Below are 22,226 nucleotides of genomic sequence, written 5' to 3'. Positions count from 1 at the left end.
CACAGCACTTATTACTTAAGTCTAGCAATTGTGCGGAAAAGGGGACAAGCCCTGAGAGGTCAGCTCCACGACTTTTCACGAAGTGAACACATCTCTGTTCGTGTAGCCAGCACCTCAGAAGTCACGGCTTGCAGCCTTGATTCTGTCCAGTTCCCTGTTACAGCCCAGAGAGTTTATCCCGTTCAGCGTGGAACTTCCAGAGGTTTGAGAAGGGAGAACCACTGAGTTATTGTGGCTCATGGTTAACCAGACCCAAGTGCTGGGACAGGACCAGAAGCCCGGTGGCGACATCTTTGACCTGTGGCCTCGGTTGCCTCTGCTCCTTCCCTTCCCTCACACCCCTCTGACCTGGACCCCACCCACATTCTTACTTCTTCCCATTCCCATCCCCCCCGATCATCCCTTTTCTTCTATCTAGGTAGGACAATTTTTCTTACTCAGTTGTTTTTTTCTGAAATAATTTTTGTCCTTAATTTAGCAATGGGCTGTTTATATTACTTTTATCCAAGTTAAAAAAAAAAACATACATAATTTTAGACTTGTTTGGTATATGATCTTCAGAAATTATTTTTTTCTTTATGACTTTCTTGATTAAAAAACAAAATTCACACCTTCCCCAGCTGTAGGCATGGTCTGCCCAGGCCGACTGTGTGTAGAAGCCTCAGGTGTGTAAACTGCAGTGGAGGCTGAGTATGTGCCTGGCTCCTAGGAGTTGTAATTTATTTTTTTTTTCTGAATGCCAAAGGGAGGTTTAAAACCTCTTACAAAGGAATGGTACTTCAAGAAAACAATTCAGAAGCGAGGCACTTTTATTTCTAAATTCTTTTTAATGCTTCTCTTACTTTTGCTATATCTTTTTGCATCATAAAAATATACTTGTCTTCCTTTTAAACTGTAGGAAATACATTTCGTTCATTTAATGTGGGGTTAAAATGGTAACTTTGAAGATTCCTCAGCTGTATCTTTAATTCTCTGAACAGCCTGAAAGGGGCGGAACAGGGGATTGGTTATGTGTGTGTGTGAATTTGCTGGGGCTGCCATGACAGAAGAGGGTCTTCAACTACAGAAATCTACTGTCCCATGTTTATGGAGGCTGGAAGTCCAAAATCAAGGGGTTGGCAGGGTTGGTTCCTTTGAGAGCTGTGAGGGAAGGAGCGGTGCCAGGCCTTTCTCCTTGGCTTGGGAATGGCTGTCTTCCCTCTAAGTGTGTCTGTCTCTGTGTCCAAATTTCCCCCTTTTATAAAGACACCGGTTGTGTTGGATTAGGGCCCTCTCTAAAGACCTTATTTTAACTTGATGACCTGTCTCCAAGTAAGGCCATATCCGAGGTACCGGACTTCCTTTTGTCTTGTTCTTTGTCGGACGGAGGGAACCACAGTTCAACCCCTAACAGTGTGTATGTGAAAACCACAGTGGTGCTTGTCATTCAGAGGCCACTGGCCACGTCGTCCAGGTTGGGAGGTCAGAGCGGATGTGGCCTGGCTGCCCGGGGAGACGGGGCCACGGGGGAGGGCAGAATGCTACTGTGTGCCCAGTGCCTGTCCCCAGTCCCTCTTTTTTCTCTGACACCCCTGGGAGCGGGCAGGCAGTGGGGTGGGTTTAATGAATGCACTCTGTGATTTGGAGGGGAGTCAGGAAGCAGAGATGCCTGGCTGGGAGACGGTGGGCCTTGGTCCCTGCCATCAGTGGCGAGATTAGATTCCTGGGCACAGTTACTGCTGCCACTGTCTGTGAACGGGGCTAACACTCAGGATCACTGTGAGGAGTAAATGATGTCACAAGACGTGGCCACTGCAGTGCCTGGCACAGGGCAGGTGCTCAGCAAATGGCTTATAGTTGTCTGTATTGCCCTACACGAGCCCTGATGGGAGTGTTGGTGTGTGTGCTGGATAGTGCCTGTTCTGTTCCTTTAGCTTCTGGTTCTCTCTGTTGATCTCATCTATTGATGCAGCACTTACTTTACAGTTCCTAAGTCCGCTATCTGTGTTATCCTTAGAGCTTTGTGAGAAAGGTAGATGGTATTATCCCCACCGTTCAGAAAGGGTCACTGAGGCAGAGCGGCCCTGGATCACATGAGGGGCAACTGGCCGCTCCAGGCATGAGCTTCAGGCCTTCTCATGTTGGGCCTGGGCCACTACAGGAAAACCAAACAGAACAAAAAAACAGCAACGAAGTAGGGAAGACAGCACTGTTAAATTTCTATTTGTACAAATCAGGAAAAATTTGAAGATTTTTTTTTTTTTAAGATTTTTGACTAGAAAATAAAATCTGGATGAGAAGTTAGCGTGTTCTCCCTTCGACACCCCATCCTGTGGGCAGTTGCGTCATTCCCTGTGTGTCCTTCAGAATTTCCATTGCACCGTCCAGTGTTTCTTTTTGCAAAAACAAGTCCGTCGTTTTCTTTTCTCCCCTTTTTTCACATGACAAGTAGAATATCATATGTGCTGTACCTTGCTTTTTTCTTCCACGAAGTATGTATTCTGGGTATCGTTTCAGATCACTATGCAGGGAGCATCACCATTTTCTCCCGAAGTTTTACTGAAGTACATAGAACATGTGCAGTAAAGCACACATGTTTCTCAAGAGTACCGCATGATGAATTTTTACACACGTGCATGCCCATGTAACTAACCATCATCTAGATCGAGGTACAGCCTCCCAGCTTCCTGGTGCTCCTTCTAGTCAGTAACCCCCTCAAAGCAACCACCGTTTTGCTTCTGTCTCCCAGTGTATTTTACCTGTTCTTGGTCTTCACTTCTCTCTGATTTCGTAAAGCAGCTTGCTTCATTGCTTAAATGTAGCGTGCCCGCGGAGCACCGGGAGATGTGGGAACACAGATCCCTGGGCTCCTCTTTGAGCTTCTGGTTTAGTAGGCCTGGGTAGGTCTGCAGGAATGTACGTATCTGCGCTCACGGTGACGCTGGCGCTGTTGGTCCACAGCCGCACTCTGCGATGTGTTATGACGGTGGCTCGTTTAACCGGCCCCCTATAGATGAACACAGCTTGGGTTGTTTCCATTCGTTTATTGGTTAACACAGGGCTGCCGTGCATAACCTTGTACGCATGTTATTTGAACATAGCGGGCACTAACAATGAGATCAACTCCCAGAAGTGGAATTTCTGCATAAAAGGGCCGATGCATTTGTAATCTCGATGGAAACTGCCACGTTGCCCTTCCTACGAGGTGGCGCATTTTGCATTCCCACTAGCAGAGAGCCTGTTTCTCTACAGCCTCAGCAAGAGGGCATTGTCAAGCTCCAGATTTTTGCCAATCTGATAGGTATAAAATGGTATCTCCTTGTAGCTTTCATTTGCATTTCTCTCTTCTGTATAAGGCTGTGCATCTTTTTAAATGTATAAGGGCCATCTGTGTGTTTTTTTCTGTCTGTGAATTATCTGTTCATATCCTTTGCCCATTCTCTGTCTTTTTATCCTCAAGTTCTAGGAGCTGTTTACATATTAGCAAGATTAGCCTTTTGTGTATGATCTGAATTGTAAATATTTCCTCCTAGGTAATCATTTGCCCCTTGATTTTGCTTAAGTTGGCTTTTTTCCTACTTAAATTTGGATTCATATATATGTATGTATGTATACATGTGTGTATATGTATATATTGTAAAAGATTCGAAATAATGTGAAAACAAGAGTTGGCTGTAGCACAGAAACCACTCAAAAATAAGTTTTACAATCGCAGATTTGCAGTGGTTTACAATCGCAGATTTGCAGTGGTGAGGGAGGACACTGGGCAGGAGAGAAGCCTCTAATTTGTGCATTGATGCTGTTTAAACAGCCAGTTTTTCAGACAAAGGCAGAGCCAGCCTCATGGGTTTAGACTCTAAGGAGGTATGAAAAACACAACAAGTGGCCGCCAACCAGCTCGGGTCACAGGAAGGAGGTCAGTACGTGCACAGTGGTATCGAGATAAGATCGGAACCTGTCAAGGCAGGCAGGAGAAGCGCTTACAGGTGACCCCAAACGAAACAGAAAACCATCCTGTAGTCATAGGAAGCAAAACAGGAGGTCAATGAGAATGTCAGTCCCACCCCGCCGGCGTGGAGTGGTTTGATTCCCGGTCAGGGCACATGCCCGGGCTGTGGGCTCGATCCCCAGTGTGGGGTGTGCAGGAGGCAGTTGATCAATGATTATCTCTCATTGATGTTTCTATCTCTGTCTTCCTCTCCCTTCATCTCTGAAATCAATTTAAAAATAATAATAATAATAAAGAATGTTACTCCGGAAAAGGGACAGAGGTCGTCTAAAGGACCAAGGCTCTTACTGATTTTTTTTAGCTGTCTTTTAAAATTATGATCAGAGATAAGCAAAGTAAGCAGTGTCACTTTTGATGGCAAATGGGATAACTCCTCTATAGTGGGAAGATCATTATTGAAATTGAAGGTGCTCTCTTTCAAACCTAGATTAATTTCCACAGCAGGGCATATTGATATACTCCGGGGGGGAGGGGGGGAGTAGGAAGAAGACTCATAGAATATTGGTGTTGGAAAGCTGCCAGCGGTCATCTAGGCTAGAGAGTGCAAATTGGTGGCCTGCGGTCAAAATTGGCTTCAGATGTGTTTTCTTTGGCCAGCTTGGTGTTGGTCCATAACATGTTTTTAAAATTTTTGGATTAGTCACCAATATTTTTAAATTTTTGGATTAGTCATCAATATCTCCCTCTTTGCTTTTGAAATATCGAGAATCTGGCCACACTGGGCTGGTACCCCTCCCGGGGCCACAGTGGCCGAAGCCCCTTCCCAGCCCCTTGGGACACATGCTCTGCCGTTTTCCACAGTCAAACCAATGCATCCTCTCTAGTGCACCCCTACCATTGAGACTGTCACCATTTATCCCCGTTTTAACTGTGGTTTTTGTCTTAGTAAGATTAAAGGAGAGTGGATATTCCTTCTGTTGTTGTTGTTTGTTTGTTTGTTAATCCTCACCCGAGGATATTTTTTTCTCATTGATTTTTTAGAGAAAAGGGAGGGGGAGAGACAGAAAGAGAGAGAAACATCAATGTGAGAGAGACAAACCGATTGGTTGCCTCCTGCAGGCACCCAAACCAGGGCCAGGGACGAGCCTGCCAGCAAGGAATGTGCCCTTGACCGGAATCAAAACTGGGATGGGGACCCTTCAGTTCGAGGGCTGACGCTCTGTCCACTGAGACAAACCAGCTAGAGCGAAAGTGGATGTTTCCTAAACGTGTTCCTCTGTCCTGGTGGAAATGGGAAAGATAGGCCAAGAGGGTGGCACGTTGAAGGAAAAGCAGTGGAAAGTGTACTGTGGAAGGGACCTCTGTGTACTCTGCATGGAAAGGATTTATCTTCAGGCACCTGGACCACTTGGCTCGTTTGTGCTGCCCACCTGGTCCCTGTAGGCCTTTTGCTGTGACTTGTGACCAGAATCACCTCTCTGGTCTGCGAGCTCAGAGACATGCCGACACTTGCTCTTCTAAAGAATTATTCAGGTTCCTGCCAAACCACTGCCGTTCTTTTAGCGAGCTCATGGGACGGGGGAGTGGGAGCTGGAACTGGGGTAGGGAGGGGGTTTTTATAAGAATTCATGAGCAACCAAAAATTGAAAAAGGAAAGAATCAAAACCATCAGTTTGTGTATAGCCTCCTAGAAGAACACAGAGTTCCAGCCTCCATAGCTCTGTGGAAAGAGAGCAGACGGGGTCAAACCAATTTACTTTCCTGCACATAAGGGGAAGCAGAGAGAGAACGCGTATGAATCAGAGCACAACTTTGGGGTGTTTGCATGTGATACTGCTTGTTAGGATTGTAGGAGACAGAGATCAAAGGGGCGGCTTCTTACCAGTAAGTATTCGGGGCCTGGGGAGGTCATGAGGGGGTCGAGTTGACCCCAAGATGGCTTTTGGACAGTGGGAGACTTGAGAAATGGCCCATGTCCCTTCACTCTCTGGATCCTGTTTCTTCATTCGCTTTCCTTGCTTATCTTATGAGATGGTTCTGAGGATCAAGCAAGACAGCACACGTTGAAGAATTGTGAGAGCACGGAGGCCTCCCGGGTACAGATGAGATGGCAGAAGGAGCTTTGGGATCCTTCTCCACAGCCAGTCCATCAGCTGCTGCTTTTGATTCCGTCACCCACATCTCTCCGAACTTGTCTTCTCTCCACCGCTCTGCCGCCTTCCTAGTGCAGGCCCCCACCGCCACCCCGGCCCAGGATCCCTGCAGGCGCCTTCTAACCTCTCCCTGCCTCTCTAACCCATTCAACATATGGCAGGAGAGGGATCGTTATAAATATGTGTGTAACTAATATCCTCCAGTAGCTTTTCACGTAAGCGGGCCCTTGGTCCCAGGGCCTGTACCTCTGCAGCCTGCCCCCCCGCCCCCGCCCTGCTCTCTACCTTCACCTCATTCCTCAGCCCACCCGCCCTCCCGAGCTCTCCCCTCTGCACTCCTCAGCTTCTCTGTCCTCTTCACCCTCCGTGAGGCTTCTGCTCCTTGTTATTTCCCCCTCAGCCTTCACTCTATGTCAAAGCATTTATCACACCAGGCTGCTGGTGTCTGTTTTAAATTGTGGTGAAATGCATCCTATATAATAAAAGGCTAACATGCAAATTGTCCCCTTGACCCGGGTTCAACCAGGGGGCAGGGCCTGCTGGCCAACTGCCCGCAGACCCAACTCAATCAGCGCCAATCAGGGCAGGCCGGCTGGACCCCACCCGTGCACAAATTTGTGCACCGGGCCTCTAGTATACCGTACTTTCCGGTGTATAAGACGACTGGGCTTATAAGATTTTCCTGGGTTAAAAAGTCATTTTATACGCCGGAAAATACGATATATTGGACTATATTGATGGGATTAGATATAATGGATTAGATATATTGGACTACCGTATTTTCCGGCATATAAGACGACTTTTTAACCCAGGAAAATCTTATACGCCCATTCGTCTTATACGCCGGAAAATACGGTAATATAAAATTTACAGTCTTTGCCATTTCTAAGTGTCCATTTCAGTAGTGTTAAGTACATTCATATTGTTGGGCAAAGAATCTTGCAAAACTGAAACTTTGTACCCATTAAACAGCAATTCTCCATTCCCCTTTTCCCATCCCCTAGCAACCATCATTCTACTTCATTTTTTCTTTAATTAATCCTCACCCGAGGATATTTTCCCATTGATTTTTAGAGTGAGTGGAAGGGAGCAGGAGAGATAGAAAAAGAGAGAAACATTGATGTGATAGAGACACATCAATTGGTTGCCTCCCACACACACTCCGACCAGGGCCGGGATTAAGCCTGCAACCCATGTACATGCCCTTGACTGGAATTGAACCTGGGACCTTTCAGTCCATGGTCCGATACTCTATCCACTGAGCCAAACCGGCCAGGGCCATTCTACTTTCTGTGTCTATGAGTTTGACTACTTTAGGAACTTCATATGATGGAATCATACAGTATTTATCTCTTCATGACTGGCTTGTTTAGCATAGTGTCCTTTAGCTGCATCTATGCTGTTATGTGACAGGATTTCCTTCCTTTTTAAGGTAAATCATATTCTTTTTTGTGTAGAACCACATTTTGTTTCTCCACTCATCTGTTGATAGACACTTGGTTGTTCCCACCCTTGGCTGTTGAATAATGCTGCTATGAACAAGGGTGTGCAAATGTCTCTTCAAGACCCTCATCCCAGTTCTTTGGAGTATATATCCAGAAGTTGGATTGCTGGATCATGTGATAGTTCTGTTTTAAACTTTGAGGAACCACCATACTGTTTTCCACAGTGACTGTACCATTTTATATTCCCACAAACAATGCACAGATTCTAATTGATACACATCCTCGCCAACACCTGTTATTTTCTGTTTGTTTTTACCCCCCACCACCCGCGTTATGGCCATTCTAATGCGTGTGAGGTGGTGTCTCCCTGTCGTTTCGGTTTGCATTTTCCTAATGATAGTGATGTTGAGCGCCTTTTCGTGTACCTGTTGCCCATTGGTATATCTTACTTAGAGAAATACCTATTAAAGCCCATTGAATAGATATTTTTAGAGTAATTGCTTGTTTTTGTTGCTGTAGCATTCTTTGGCCTCCGGTTTTTCAGTATAGGAGAGTTGGATGCGACCTGCTAAGCTCCAAAAGGGCAGGGTCATGCCCGCCTTGCTCATTGCCATCTCCTCAGTGCCCAGCATGGAGCCTTGGACATGGTTGATTGGTTGATGAGCAAACATGCATGTAGCTCTCAACAGCGAAGGAACAAAGTAATGTATTAATCGTACATTCATTCTTGTCTCAAGAAGGATTTAGGGCTATAGTCACATCTCTTTGCAACCATCTCTTTGGGCACTTGGGGTGGAGAATGGCAGGACCCTGAATAGGTTTTAAAATGGATAATCCATTGAAATGTATGATTTCACTGCTTTTGGACTGTGCTTTTTTTGGTGTTTAGTATGACTCCCATTTTGCCTAATTATGCTGGTCTTGATGATGAAACTTTGCATGTGGCTAGTGATTTTATAATTCCAAAATATGCTGCCATCTAATTAATTAGTCTCCTTTGATCCTCCCTTCTGAAGGAGGCGGGGAAAATGTCATCGAGCTTTACAGATGGATGACAGGAAGGAGGCTAGCCCCACATCCATCTCTCCTCCCTCTGCTGGTCTTCTCCTCCATCCTCAGTGCCTGACCCACCACCCCGCCCCCCCATATCTCAGGCCCTTCGGAGGGTCACCAGCTAATCTTATCAGTTCTGTCCCTGGCAGCCTCCCCTCTCCCGCCCTCTCTTTCCTGCTCTCTGAGCTACTCACTTGGACCAATCCTCACCTGGACCACTCCTGCGACAGCTCCCTGTGGTGTCTTTACCTCCTGGCTCCATGCTGGTCACTGCTGCCAGAGTAAACTTTCCAAAACCCCCATTTTATCATTTTCTTGTTGAATTTGAATTCTTCAATGTCTCCATCTAGCCTTCAGGATAAAGCCCACACCCTTTCACGTGGCACCCAGGCCACTCACAGCGGCCCCATCACCTGCCATGACCACCTCCCCATTCCTGTCGCATTCCAGCCTCATTCCCTGCATTCTTTGCTGATGCCACCCCCTCTGCCTGGGATGACCCCTACTTACTCCCGGGATTCTGTTCACCCTGACCTGCTACCTCACTGCTTCACCCAGCCGGAGTCAGGCCTGGCCTGCCTTGGCTCCCTGTGTTTCTGTGTTTACCTCTTGGTACCATGTGCCTGTTTGTAGGTAGCGGGACATTTATTTCAGTCTCCTTGTGGGTCTGTGCATCCTGCGGCCCAGGCAGAGTCTTCTGTCCCTATTTCAACAGCTAGCCCAGTGCCTCTCACAGAGTACGTCTTTGAAGAAAGGAGCAGGGAGAGGAAAAAGGAAAGTGTGTCTGGTTTCAGAGTTCATGTGCTCCCTGTCTTGCCATCCCCCTCACCCCTGCCCGCTGTCACAGTCCCCCAGCCCAGGGTGTCGGAGGCTGCGGTTGACTCTCAGTGACCTAACGGGCTCTGCTTTGTCTGAGGCCACCCTGAAACTCACCTTCCTGCTGGTGACTGCATCCCAGCAGGGCGATGACTCATGCGTGTGACTCAGCGAGAATGCAGCACAGCTGGAAGGGCGGCCAGTGTGTCTGCTGGTGGGAGGGCAGTTACCGAGCAGCAGCCATCCAGGCCCAAGTTCACAAACTCTGGCAGCCCTGTGCCTGCTACTCAGACGTGGGTGTAAGTCCTCTGTCCATGGAGAAAGAGACTGTACTAGCTGAGCTTCGGAAGACTTACTATATCTAGGATTCCAGTTGATTACTATTAAATAATATTTTCATAAACCATTTATTGCATGTTCACCATCGTCATAGGCACTGTGATAACCATCTTGCCTGAAAATTATCTTATTTTATTCTCATAACCAGAGGCCCGGGGGGCGGGTTCCTCAGCCCTGCACCCTTTCACAGTCTGGGAGCCCTTGGGGAATATCCGACTGATGGCTTAGGCCCGCTCCCCCTGGGCCTAAGCCGGCAGTTGGACATCCTTAGCGCTGCTGTGGAGGCAGGAGAGGCTACCGCCACCGCTGCTGTGCTCACCAGCTGTGAGCCTGGCTTCTGGCTGAGAGGTGCTCCCCCTGTAGGAGCGCACTGACCACCTGGGGGCAGCCCCTGCATTAAGTGTCTGCCCCCTGGTGGTCAGTGCCCGTCATAGTGACTGGTCGTTCTGCTGTTTGGTTGATTTGCATATTAGCCTTTTATTATATAGAACTAATGGTCTGGTGCACGAAATTCATGCACGAGGTGGGCTGGGGGGTTCCCTCAGCCCAGCCTGCACCCTCTCCAATCAGGGACCCGTTGGGGGATGTCCGACTGCCGGTTTAGGCCCAATCCCACAGGGCTTGAGCCTAAAATGGCAGTCGGACTTCCCTCTCGCAATCTGGGACCGCTGGCTCCTAACTGCTCACCTGCCTCCCTGCCTGATTGCCCCTAACTACCTCTTCCTGCCTTCCTGATTGTCCCTAACCCCTCTGCCTGCCTGCCTAATCACCCCTAACCCTTTTGCCTGCCTGCCTGATCGCTCCTAACCTCTCTGCCTGCCTGCCTGATCGCCCCCAACTGCTCTCCCCTGCTAAACTGATCTCACCCCAACTGCCTCTGCCTGCCTAATCACCCCTAACTGCCCTCCCCTGCCATCCTGATCTCGCCCCCAACTGCCCTCCCCTGCTGGCCTGATCTCACCCCCAATGACCCTCCCCTGCCGGCTGGATCTCACCCCCAACTGCCCTCCCCTGCCAGCCTGATCTCACCCCTAACTGCTCTCCCTTGCCATCCTGATCTCGCCCCCAACTGCCCTCCCCTGCCGACCTGATCTCATCCCCAACGGCCCTACCCTGCCGGCCTGATCTTACCCCCAACGGCCCTCCCCTGCCGGCTGGATCTCACCCCCAACTGCCCTCCCCTGCCGGCCTGATCTCACCCCTAACTGCCCTCCCCTGCCAAAGTGATCTCACCCCCAAGGGCCCTCCCCTGCTGGCCTGATCTTGCCCCCAACTGCCTTCCCCTGCCGGCCTGATCTTGCCCCCAACTGCCCTCCCCTGCTGGCCTGATCTTGCCCCCAACTGCCCTCTCTGCCTTGGTGCCCACCACCATGGCTTTGTCCAGAAGGAAGTCAGACGTCTGGAAGATGGCTGGTCGACCGAGTCTAATTAGCATATTACCCTTTTATTAGTATAGATAGTGTACTTCTCCTAACATCAACAACACAAATAGTAGCAAATACATATGTAGCAGATACTATTCTAAGCACTTTGCATTAAGTCATCTAATTCTCACAATAACCTTATGATACAGAAACTGCTGTTACCTTCATTTTACAGATGAGGAAACTGAGGCACAGAAAGGCCACACATTAGAGGTGCCCCAGAGTCACATAGGAAGTAAATGGCAGCTGTGATACCAACTCGGGCTTCTCAGTCCACACTATGAACCCCTGTGCTGTGCCTCCCTGATGAAGTCTAACTACAGTCCTATTCACAGGGGAAGAAACTGCAGCTCAACGGCCCTCCCCTGCCGGCTGGATCTCACCCCCAACTGCCCTCCCCTGCCGGCCTGACCTCACCCCTAACTGCCCTCCCCTGCACAGGGGTGGTCACTTCTCCGTAGACACACAGCCCGGGAGTGATCGCAATGGGCTGTCTCCAGCCCCTGGCTTGTGACCACTGTGCTCTCCTGCCCAGGCTCAGGAGGTGGAGCCATCACACATTGGCGTGTGTTTGGTTCCCCTGAGCCCTCCCCGTGGGCACTTTCCCAGGGTCAAGGCCAGAGGTAGGATTCTGGGGAAGAAACTCTTTCTTCAAAAGGAAAGCACTGATGACGCATCCAGGTCTGCTTTCAGTTTGGGGTCCCAGAGCGCTTCCTCGCCCCAGGAATGCTGACGTGGCTCTTCTTACCTCCTCAGACAGCGAGACCGTGCACTACCACTACGGGCCGAAGGACCTGGTCACAATCCTGTTCTACATCTTCATCACCATCATCCTGCACGCTGTGGTTCAGGAGTACATTTTAGACGTAAGTGAGGCGTCTAGATTCCGAAACCAGAAACGGGGGAGATGCGTGGGCCGCAGGAGCTCACCCGGGAGGAGCTCTGAACCTCGTCACCCCCGATTTCATGCCCCGGTGGGTCCTGTTGACTGGCCGTCTCTCACACACTTTGGTCTCTGTCCCTCTCACGGGCTCCTTTAGCCAGCGCACGAAACAGCGGTGTTTGTTGTGCGGAGAGAACTGCCTGAAATAAGACGGACAGCGTCCCTGTGTTCTGTCCTACACAGGCTGGTTGGGTTGCTTGCTTTACATCTAGGCTGCGGACACTAACCTCGCTGCTTCCTCTAAATGCTCTCTTCACGTAGCACTCTGTGCACACAGTAGTCCTCCCCTGAACAACGTGGATTATGGCTGGCTTCCAACTTGAACCTTTTTTCGTGGGAAGAAGCAGGAGTTTGAAAGCTGCCCATTACCAATACACTTGTATATTAATATGTGGGATTCTCTTTATTCTTTAGAAAATCAGCAAAAGGCTTCATCTCTCCAAGGTCAAACACAGCAAGTTCAACGAATCTGGACAGCTGCTTGTCTTTCATCTCGGCTCGGTGATCTGGTGCTTCTACGTGGCGGTGACGGTGAGTGGTCCTCGCGGCTTTTCTCCTCGGGGAAGGAAATGAGGAAGGAGCTGGATGGAAAACGTGGGGCCGTTCCTTAGAACTGAAGCCGTCTTTCCGTCCTCACGGTACTGTGAGAGGGCCAAAGTGAGACAAATGCCATTTTTACAGCTGGAGAGAGTCATCTTGTCCAAGGTGAACACTTGTTGTAGTTGCTGTGTGCGGTTACAGTAATGGTACTGTGTCTCTGGATGGCCCTGTATCCTGTTACGGGGCGCCCTGCAAAAACAGTCCCACCAGACAAATTTATGTTCCTTCGGGCGCCCGCCCATGGTAAGAATTGCAGAAACCCAAGCTCAGGTTCCAAAGCGTGCCCACGGTCACGTGCTTCCGGAGTGGAGTATCCAGGGTCTGGTTCTAAGTCGAGCGTGCTTTCCGTTTTACTGCATTGGCCTCCTGCAGGCAAGTCCAGCAGCCCTCTGTCCGCACATCAAGTCCTGTGAGGGTCAGTGCCGTTCCCACAGATGCCTGGCGGGCCAGTTACCCACCTCCCCTTCCAACCAGGGGACTCTTATTTCAAACAGCCTTTGATACAGCAGAATTCCTTCGAGCAAAAGAATGTGGACAGCCCTTTGGGGTTCACTGTAACGAGACCCAGCCTGTCCTGCTAGGAAGTGTTTAATTAGCATCCCCCACCCCACTTCCCAGCCTGGAGCACCACCTGCCTGCAACCTGGCCACTTCTCAGGGGCTGCATTGTCCCGTGAGAAGCCCAGCAGCCCCGTGGCGTTTTAGACGTTTCCTTTGCTGCGTCCTGCTTCCTGCACTGACGGTGATGAGCACTCACTCCCTGCGGGCGCTCTGCCCCAGAGCGGAACGCTCACGTCATCTTCTCTAAGAAGTGGACAAGTCTGTGCGTTGCTTTTATTTCCGTTATCGTTCAATCACAGAACGGTTCTCCTGAACAGAACGCGGGGGATGTGAAATGCGGGACCTGAGACTCCTGTCCTGAGCAGGGCTGTCCTGTGCTCTGTCCAGGGGCGGACTTCCAGGCAGCCGTGTGAGCAGCGCCCCCTGCCGTTGTGCGGCACACATCCTGGCCCCAGGAAGTCTAGGTGCTTCTGATTGCAGACTCCCCCGGCCCCGGTGGTTGGCTCATGCCTGTCTCTGGAGACCCTGAGCTTCTAGGAGGCAGAACAGCTCGGGGGCCACGTGTAACTGGTCTTTCAGCAGCAGCATTGCCTCATCTCCGAGTGAATCACTCTTACCCTTTCTGCCTCCCCTGACGCCGCACAGCACAGCTGTGACACATCGAGGCCAGATTGGAGGCCCACAGCCAAGTTACTTAGCACCCTTCCAGGGTGTGAAATGCGGCTGCTCTGTCTGCTTCTCTCTGCCTTCAAGGGCTTGAAAATGATGATGCTAATTAGTCTGGGAGAATATAGCACTTTGAGGGGGAAAGCTCATAACAGGCTTTTATTCAGCCGGTTCCCCACTCAACATGTCGACAGGAAATGGAGACCTGGGGGACCCTGGACTCCAGTGACTCCACCCCCTAACACCCCGTAGCTCCTGGCCCTACCCACCCTGCCTTTCTCACAGGACAGTTCTGGCTGGAATGAGAGTGGCTGAGGAAGAAGAGAGGGCAGTTTTGTAAAAGGAGTGAAAACAGCTAGTTTCGTTTAAAAATCACATTTTTATGTTACGACACACATCTTTCTGGATTCTTCTCTTTCTTTCACCCTCCACAGTCAGTTCATCAGCAGGTCCCCACCCCACCCCCAGAACACACCGAGGTTCTGTCAGCTGCCCTCCACCTGCGCACGCGCGCGCGCACACACACACACACCCTCCCTCCCTGGCCAGCGTTCTCTTCAGGGGAGACTCTGCCCCAGGGCACGGTTGGCAACATGCTAGTGGCATCTCGTGGGTACAGGCCAGGGATGCTGCTGAATATCCTACTGTGCACAGGACAGTCCCCACAACGAAGAATGACCCAGTCCCAGATGTCAGTGCCCAGGTTGGGGAGCCACCATCATCTCTTGCCTGGATCACCGCACCTCCTCCTTCTAGAAGGAGGCTGTTTCCACGCCTGTACTATCCCACCCCTTTCTGCTCAGCCAGACAGATCTTTTCAGAATGCAAAGCAAACCATGCATTTTCCTGCTTAAAAGTCCCGTCCTTCTTGCAGTGAAACCATTTTCTTCCCGACTCCTGTGCTCTGGGCCCTGCCGGCCTTCCCATCTCATCTCACTGGTCCCATCTCATCCCACTGCTCTTCCCTGGCTCCTCCATCCCGCCACCCCTGCTGGCTCCTTTCTGCTATCAAGTCTCCACCTAATGGCACCTCCTCAGAGACCCCCCATTTGTGTTGTCTGCACTGTGCCCGTTGCTGGGGTGTTTTTCTTGTTCATGTGTGTATTCTCTGCTGTCTGTCTCTCCCCCTGGACCTCGAGCTGCTCCCTAACCATTTGGTTATGAGAATGAATGAACTAAAAATGCATCTTCTTGCTCCAAACTTCGATGGCTTTTATTTTTTCCCCAAGAGGTTTTAAAATAATGAATTATTTTTATAAACATCATAGACGATTACTTTTTTAAAAAAGTATGAAAAATGAAAGCAAAAATTTACCCTCAAATCCCTCCCTCCAGAAAGAACCAGTTTTATTTCAGTGTTTGACTCAGATGTTTCTTTCTGCATTTATTTATACAGGCAGAGTGATAGGAGCGTGGCTGGGCCAACCAACCGTTTTATAAGAATCTCACCTCCGACTTTTAACTTACCTTTGAACTCCTCTTGGTCAGGGCAACACACACACACACACACACACACACAGCCCCGAGGAAAGCGGGGTGGGTGGGCATTTGGCCTCCCTGCCTGCCTTCCTGGGGATGCCTCACTTCACATTGTAAACCTCAGGTCCAGCTCTCAGTGCGAACCTGGTAGCGGGGAGACCTTTAGTGCTGGCGCTTGGGTCAGAGCTGGCATTCGCTGAGAGTGGCGCTTTCGTGTGCGGCTGTTCCCGAGGACAGATGTTACAGGGTATGTCGAGTCTAGGAGCTGACTGTGTTACACTGGATCCCGCTGTTTCTGTGGTTCTTTTTCACAAGCCAAAAAGGAAGGCTGCGGGAAAGGGAGCGTTTGTCCCCACTTGCTCAGGCCTCCCTTAGCTCACAGGTGGAACTAAAGAGGACGCAGGATTGCAGAAGCTCCCCAGACCCTCTGCCGGCGGCCCTGTGGAGGGCGGGGCTCGGGGTGGGTTGCAGGTGCTCCCTCTGCCACACTCGGCCCCAGGGCTCTCGGTACTTGGGTACTTGGATGCCTGAGCTCTGAGGGTGCCCCAGCCCAGGCTGCCCCCCCCCCCGCCCCCCTGCAGGCAGCTGCCTGGCCTGAGGTCTGGAAAAGGCTGTTCCCAAGGTGGTGAGTCATTGGTCCCAGGCTCCTCCTGCCCTCCTGCCCCGGCCCCTCCTACAGTCCCCAGGGACTGGCCATTTGCAAGCAGGCAGCATTTTTCTTTGCTTGTTGGCTTCAAAGTGCTGACTTCCTTGTCTCCTGAGTGACGGGGCCAAGCCAAGGAGGGTTCCTGTCTAAAATCACATGATCAGCTGGGCTTTCCTTTCTCCCAGTGCTGTCTCTCTCGGCCAGTCCTTTCGGGGCAGACACTCCTCTCCCACCTCACTTCCCTCCTTACATCGATGGCTGCTTCCTCTAGAAAGGAGCGTTCTGCCTCTGTGATTTCCATGGAACGAGGTGGAGAGAGTGGGTCTGATGTTCTGGTGAAGGCAGGCGAGTGAACGGCAGGGGGATAGCAGCCGTGTGGGTGTCGGAAGGCGTTCCTACCACCCCCGAATGCCCAGAACCTCCCACCTCTGTGCCCCAGTCTGTGTGTGACTGAGGAGGAGAGGACGGTGGTCGTGAGAAGAGGCTAGAAATGAAACCATGAGGGTTTGGGTGAGACCCTTTCCTTCACATCTGCGTTACCATGGCTACACTGGTGCGTGCACCTGATCGGACTTGTCAGTTAGGTCGCTGTGCTATTGAGGCCCCAGGTTGTGGGGTTGGGGCTGAGGAATACTCCCGGGCATTTAGCGCCACGGAGGTGGGTGGATCGGCCCTCACTTGGGAATAAACTGAGGATCCAGTAGACAGGGGTGGGAACCTTTTTGCTGCCAGGGGCCATTTGGATATTTATAACATCATTTAATGTAACTCACTTACTATAAATTAATGTTGCTATGAGAAAAGCTCCTAGGTGTGTTGAATTTCGAGTTGTGCGGCACATACAAGGCCTGCGGTTGCCTTGGTGGGGCCCGACCACGTGATTTCTCGGTCTCATATGGCCCACAGACCGGACGTTCCCCACTCCTGCCATAGACAGGACGCTGCCTCCTCCTCCTCCTCTTCCTCCTCCTCCTCCTCCTCCTCCTCCCCACTTTATGCTCCGACTTACTGAAGCAGCTGGGCCTGAGGCTATCCGACCACGAGGTTGGTGGCCCAGCTCAGGTTTTCGTTGTGCTACTGAGAAAACACCTTGTTTCAGGAGATCCTTCCTGCCTGGCCCTCTGCTCTCCTGCTTCTGAAATGCAGGCATGCTAACACAGCCCCTCTGCCCTCCTAGTGCAGGGTCAGCCAACGTGCTCGTGGTGGATTGATTCCTCCCGTGCTTTGTAACCTGGGATTATAAACGCATCGTTAGCCAGGGTTCATGTATGAGAGTCCTTCATGGCCGTGGATGAGAGGATGTCCCGATGGTATCTCTGGTCCACAATGTTGTCGCTGCTTCCTTAGCCAGGGGGTTTCCGGACCACACAGGTGGTATAGATTTGAACGCCAAACCCCTATGAAAGCAAACCTCAGGTTATGCATTGTCAAGGGATAATATTTCTGTTTTCAGCCTCCCCCCAAGGTGAGCAGACATCGTCTTCATCTCTTCTTTCTCTGAGGCTACAGTCCTTTCAGGTCCTAATTTACACCCTAGTGTAGGGTCTCAGGCTCCTCCTCCCAGGTGCCATCTTCTGTTCCCACTTGGACACGAACACCTTGGCCCCCAACCTCACCTCGCTGCTTGTTCCTTCCATGGGCATTTCCTGAGTGCCACATGCCAGGCACAGCAGTAGACACTGCCACATGAACATACGCTGGCCCACTGATTTCTAACAGTAACTCTGGGAGGTTCAGTATTTTTATCCTCATTTTACAGGTGGGGCAGCTAAAGCTCGGGGTCGGGCCTGCTCAGAGGCCAGTGCAGCTAGTGAGAGTCAGGCCCGCCTGCAGGGAAGGCCTCTGACCCACAGAGCTGCTCCTGCTCTGGCCAGCGGGACCCCACAGGAAGGCCCTACATTTCACGGTTCCTGTTCTTCCCTCTCTCTGGCAGCTGGTTGTTCGATGTGTCCCTGACCCCTGACCCCTGGGTGTGCCCAGGGCCCCAGCAGGTCTTACTTACCTTCACCTCTCTAAATGCCGTCTCTTCTCGCCTACCACAGGAAGGGTATTTAACAAACCCGAGGAGCCTCTGGGAAGACTACCCACACGTGTACCTCCCGTGAGTATCCTCATGGCTTGGTCTCCGGGGAGGAACCAGCCGGTCCTCTGGCTCCCTCCTACCAGAATGTGTCCGGAATAGCGCGGAGCCAGCTGGAAGGAGGGCCCGTCACACCGAGCCTGTGAGGGCGCAGTCTGGTGGAGGGCCGCCGGTCTCCCAGTCTGCTGGCCTGGAGACTCCCACAATGAAGTGTCGTCTGCACTGGCCCCCGTCACAGAGGAGTCTCTGCTCGGCTGCTGGACAGAACACCGTGGGCTGGGGGTGGGGGTGGATGAACCACAGAAATGTGCTTCTCAACAGTCTTGCTGGAAGTCCAGGGTCAGGGTGCCCGCAGGCCCAGGGTGTGGTGAGGGCCACTTCCTGTTCGTAGACAGCATTTCTCTCCCTGGTCCCCCCCAGGCCGGGTGGAGGGGTGCTTTCTGGGGCCTCTTTCACAGGGACATTAATGCCACTCCCAAGGGCTCTGCCCCCATCACCAAGTCCTCTTCTGAAGGCCCCACTCCTAATACCATCACACTGGGGACTAGGGTGTCCGCCTGAATTCTGAGGGGACCCGGTTCCATCTACAGCAGGCTCCTAAACCACGTGAGGCACAGACGCAGGGCAGCTCCAGCAGGCTCTCTGGCTGACCCCCTCACACTCAGGCACACCTTCCTTCCGACCGTCCACGGCTGTGCCCTTCCTCCCTGCTCCGATGAGATGCAGGAGGGCAACAGGGGCGCGGTGCCTGGGAGGCCACGCCATGCTGTCCTAGGCCCGTTGAATAACACCGCGTCAGACCCTTTGCTCCTCAGGTCCTTTCATCCTTACGTATATTCCTGCCCTCTGCTCCACCGAGCTCTCTAGCGTCAGCTCTCTCCTCCTCCTCCCCTTCTCCGGGCTAAGACCCTCCTCCTCTGCAACCTTTTCATCATTTTTGTTTCTTAATTTTTAAAAAAATTCTCACTTGATATGTTTATTGATTTTAGAGAGAGAGGAAGGGGGAGAGAGAGACATTGATCACTTGCCTCCAATATGTGTCCTGACTGGGAATCGAACCCAGAGCCTTTTGGTGTGCTGGACAACGCTCCAACCAGCTGAGCCAGTGGCCGGGGCTTGTTTTGTTTTTTTTAAATGTTTTTATTGATTTCAGATATGAAGGGAGAGAGATAGAAACATCAGTGATAAAAGAGAATCATTGATCAGCTGCCTCCTGCACACCACCTACTGGGGATCGAGCCCACAACCCAGGCATGTGCCCTTGACGGGAATCGAACCTGGGACCCTTCAGTCTGTAGGCTGACGCTCTATCTACTGAGCCAAACCAGCTAGGGTGGCCAAGGCTTGTTTTTGCTTCTTTCTGTGGACTTCCTGTGTCCTCGAGGTGGTCCTCTCTGTGGAGCCGGGTCCCCAGGCCCAGGAGCCCGGTGCTCGCTGACCCCCTTCCCTCCCTCGCTCCTGGCCCTTGCCCTTCTCTCTCTGTGCTAGGCGGGCGCCACAGGGACGTTCCCCTCCCTCCCTCCCTGTGACTCGCTCCCTTGTCTCCAGCTTCCAGGTGAAGTTTTTCTATCTGTGCCAGCTGGCCTACTGGCTGCACGCACTTCCTGAGCTGTACTTCCAGAAGGTACGGAAGGTGAGTCCTCGGTCCCCCGCTCGAAGCCATGTGGCCTCCCCTCCCCCCTGCTCTACCCAGCCATCTCAGTCCCTTCCTGTAGAAGCCCAGAGCTGGGTGGTGATGGGAGTGTTGGTGGGTTGAATAAAATGCTGAGTCGGCACCTGTTGAAGTCCCCCAGGAAGACAGACCTCCCTGAGAGGAGGCCCCCAGCACGTCTCATGCCTGCCTCCCACGCTTACATGTGTGTGGCTGGCGGGGGGAGGTGGGGGGAGGGGAGACATCTAACTGTCATCTCTGGATGGCGGCTGGAGAGGTTTATGCCTTTCCCACACTTTTTTTTTTTTTTTTTACATAGCATCCCTCTGAATCATTTCCAAAAACCCTGTTCCTTAGTCCCTGTCCCTTCTCTCTCAACCCAACCCTGCCCTCTGACTGTGAACCTGAAGCTCTGCCTGGCCCTCAGACTTCGCAGCTGCCGGTCCTGGGCTCACGGGCCTCCACCTGACCTGGGACTGTGTGTTAAAGCAGCCCAGCCCTGGGGCAAGGAGGAGGAAGCCTGGCCCGCCCTCACCCCTCCCCTCTGTGTTCCTGCCTCTGCGTTTGGAGAGCCAGCACACTCACTGTCTGCCTCTCTTGTTTGCAGGAGGAAATTCCCCGCCAGCTCCAGTATATTTGCCTGTACCTGCTCCACATAGCCGGCGCGTACCTTCTCAAGTGAGTGAGACCCGCCGGCCACATCTCCTTGCTCCTCATGCCCTCATGTTCGCACGCCTCTCCACACATTGATTCAATGAGCAGGCATTTATTAGACGCCTTCTGTGTGCTGAGCCCTGGGCTAAGGCCTGGGAATACACAGATAGATGGCAGGAGGTTCCTTTGTCTTCAGTGGAGCATCCTCAGTCTCGGAGAGATAGACAGGAGAGGCACTGTGACGTGTTGTCTGTTACCGGAACCCAGAGAGCGACCGCCCCAACCCAGGACAGCCAGGCATGGCTTCCCAGGGACATCGGCCCCGGGTCCGTGCTCTGCAGGTGGGAGGCAGCGGAGGCGGGGCCCTGCCTCAGCGCGTCCAGTGGCAGAAGCTGCCAGAGCTCACAGCGCAGAAACCCCTTCCCTTGGGTTTGTCACCGAATGTAGAGTGGCCGGCCGCTGTGGCTGTTCAGAGGCCGAGAGAGTTGCTGCAGTGTTTGGTCTGGAGTGTCTCTCGTGAAAAGATTCGTATTGAGGCACTGGATATGCCACTGCTAACTTGGGTTTTTCTTGAGCGTTGTCCACGCAGGCCAGGGAGCAGCCTGGGCTTTGTTTGGCCGGCATTCTGCGAACTTCCTGCTAAGCGACCTGGGGGTCCTGGGGCCCGGCATCTGCTGGGCCCTCAGTGCGTCCTCTGAGAAGGGTGGACTTGGGGGAGCAGTCAGAGGAAGGCGGCTCTCAGGTCTGTCCTGTCTCGGGGGCCTTGGGCAGTGAGGATTCCTGGATGGGACTTGAGGGGCGAAGCCATGGGGCAGGCCTGGCTCTGCTCTTGGGTTGGATGCTCCCGTGTCACATGCAGAGTGGGTCTGAGGAAGCCAGTCTGTGCCGTCACCCCAGCAGTGTGTGACGAGGGCTGGGTGAGCAGGGACAGGCAGGACCCCCTAGGAGAGCTTCCTGCTGCTAGCGGGTCCCTTCTTCCTCCCAGAGATGTGAGGTGCTCCAAGGTCCGTTTTTCTCCGCATCTGACGTGTCCCGGGGAAGGACAGGGCCGGTGTCTGACCCTGTTTGCACTGAGTCCTGTGAATGCTTGTTTTGTAACGAGAATCGGACGGAGAGGACAGGGAGCAGCAGATCCTTCAAATTCGCCCCCACCCCGTTCCCAGGGAAGCCGGCACCGGTTCAAGGTGCAGCCACCTCTCTGCTCGTTTAGGGAGTGTGAGCGCCTTCCCCCTCCACCCTTGTTCTAGTTTTCTGAAGTGAATCCAGGGAAAGGAGTGGCCCTCGGCTGCAGGGTTTCCCAAGGGAGACAGACCTTTGAGATGCTGGATGGTGTGGGGTCTCGTTTTGGCAAAGAGCTTGGCTTTTGCAGGCCTTCACTCACTCAACACGGACTTCCTGTGGGCGGGCGCTGCCTCAGGAGCTGAGTTGCATCGGGATGAAGGAGGCAGCCCCTGCTCCCCTGGGGTGTCCGTTCCAGCGGGAAATAAGTGCACAGGGTTTCCCATGGTGGTGCGAGCGCTGGAGGAAATAAAGCAGGGCCGTGTAACAGCCCCGTGCGCTCCGGGCACTGTGGGTGTGGGAGGGAGAGCCTCCGAGCAGGTGGCTCAGGTTGAGGCAGGAGGCAGCCAGGTACGTGGAGATCTGGGGAGAGCTGGACAGGCGGAGGGGACGGCAGGTGCACAGCCCTGAGGGGGAGGGAGCGTAAAGTGAGGTTTGAGCCGAGGTCACGGGCAGGATCGTGTCGGACTTTCCAGGCCACGGGAAGACACTGGGGCGTTTTCACGTCGTT

The 22,226-nt window shown here is 52.2% G+C and overlaps 1 protein-coding gene across 1 annotated transcript in view; it reads left to right on the top strand.

Annotated features, from left to right (window-relative positions):
- TRAM2 (translocation associated membrane protein 2) overlaps nucleotides 1-22,226 on the top strand; it is a 76,869-nt gene that overhangs the window by 49,214 nt on the left and 5,429 nt on the right. The window contains exons 3-7 of the mRNA XM_008157502.3: nucleotides 11,915-12,024; nucleotides 12,516-12,632; nucleotides 18,095-18,153; nucleotides 19,681-19,765; nucleotides 20,391-20,461. Of these exons, the coding sequence (XP_008155724.1) occupies nucleotides 11,915-12,024; nucleotides 12,516-12,632; nucleotides 18,095-18,153; nucleotides 19,681-19,765; nucleotides 20,391-20,461 (442 nt within the window). The remainder of the gene's footprint in view (nucleotides 1-11,914; nucleotides 12,025-12,515; nucleotides 12,633-18,094; nucleotides 18,154-19,680; nucleotides 19,766-20,390; nucleotides 20,462-22,226) is intronic.

The sequence above is a fragment of the Eptesicus fuscus genome, chromosome 10, assembly GCF_027574615.1.
Source record: "Eptesicus fuscus isolate TK198812 chromosome 10, DD_ASM_mEF_20220401, whole genome shotgun sequence".
In the NCBI taxonomy this organism is placed as follows: Eukaryota; Metazoa; Chordata; class Mammalia; order Chiroptera; family Vespertilionidae; genus Eptesicus; species Eptesicus fuscus.
Note: the sequence above shows the minus strand (reverse complement) of the source record. Positions and strands in the feature narration are given on the sequence as shown.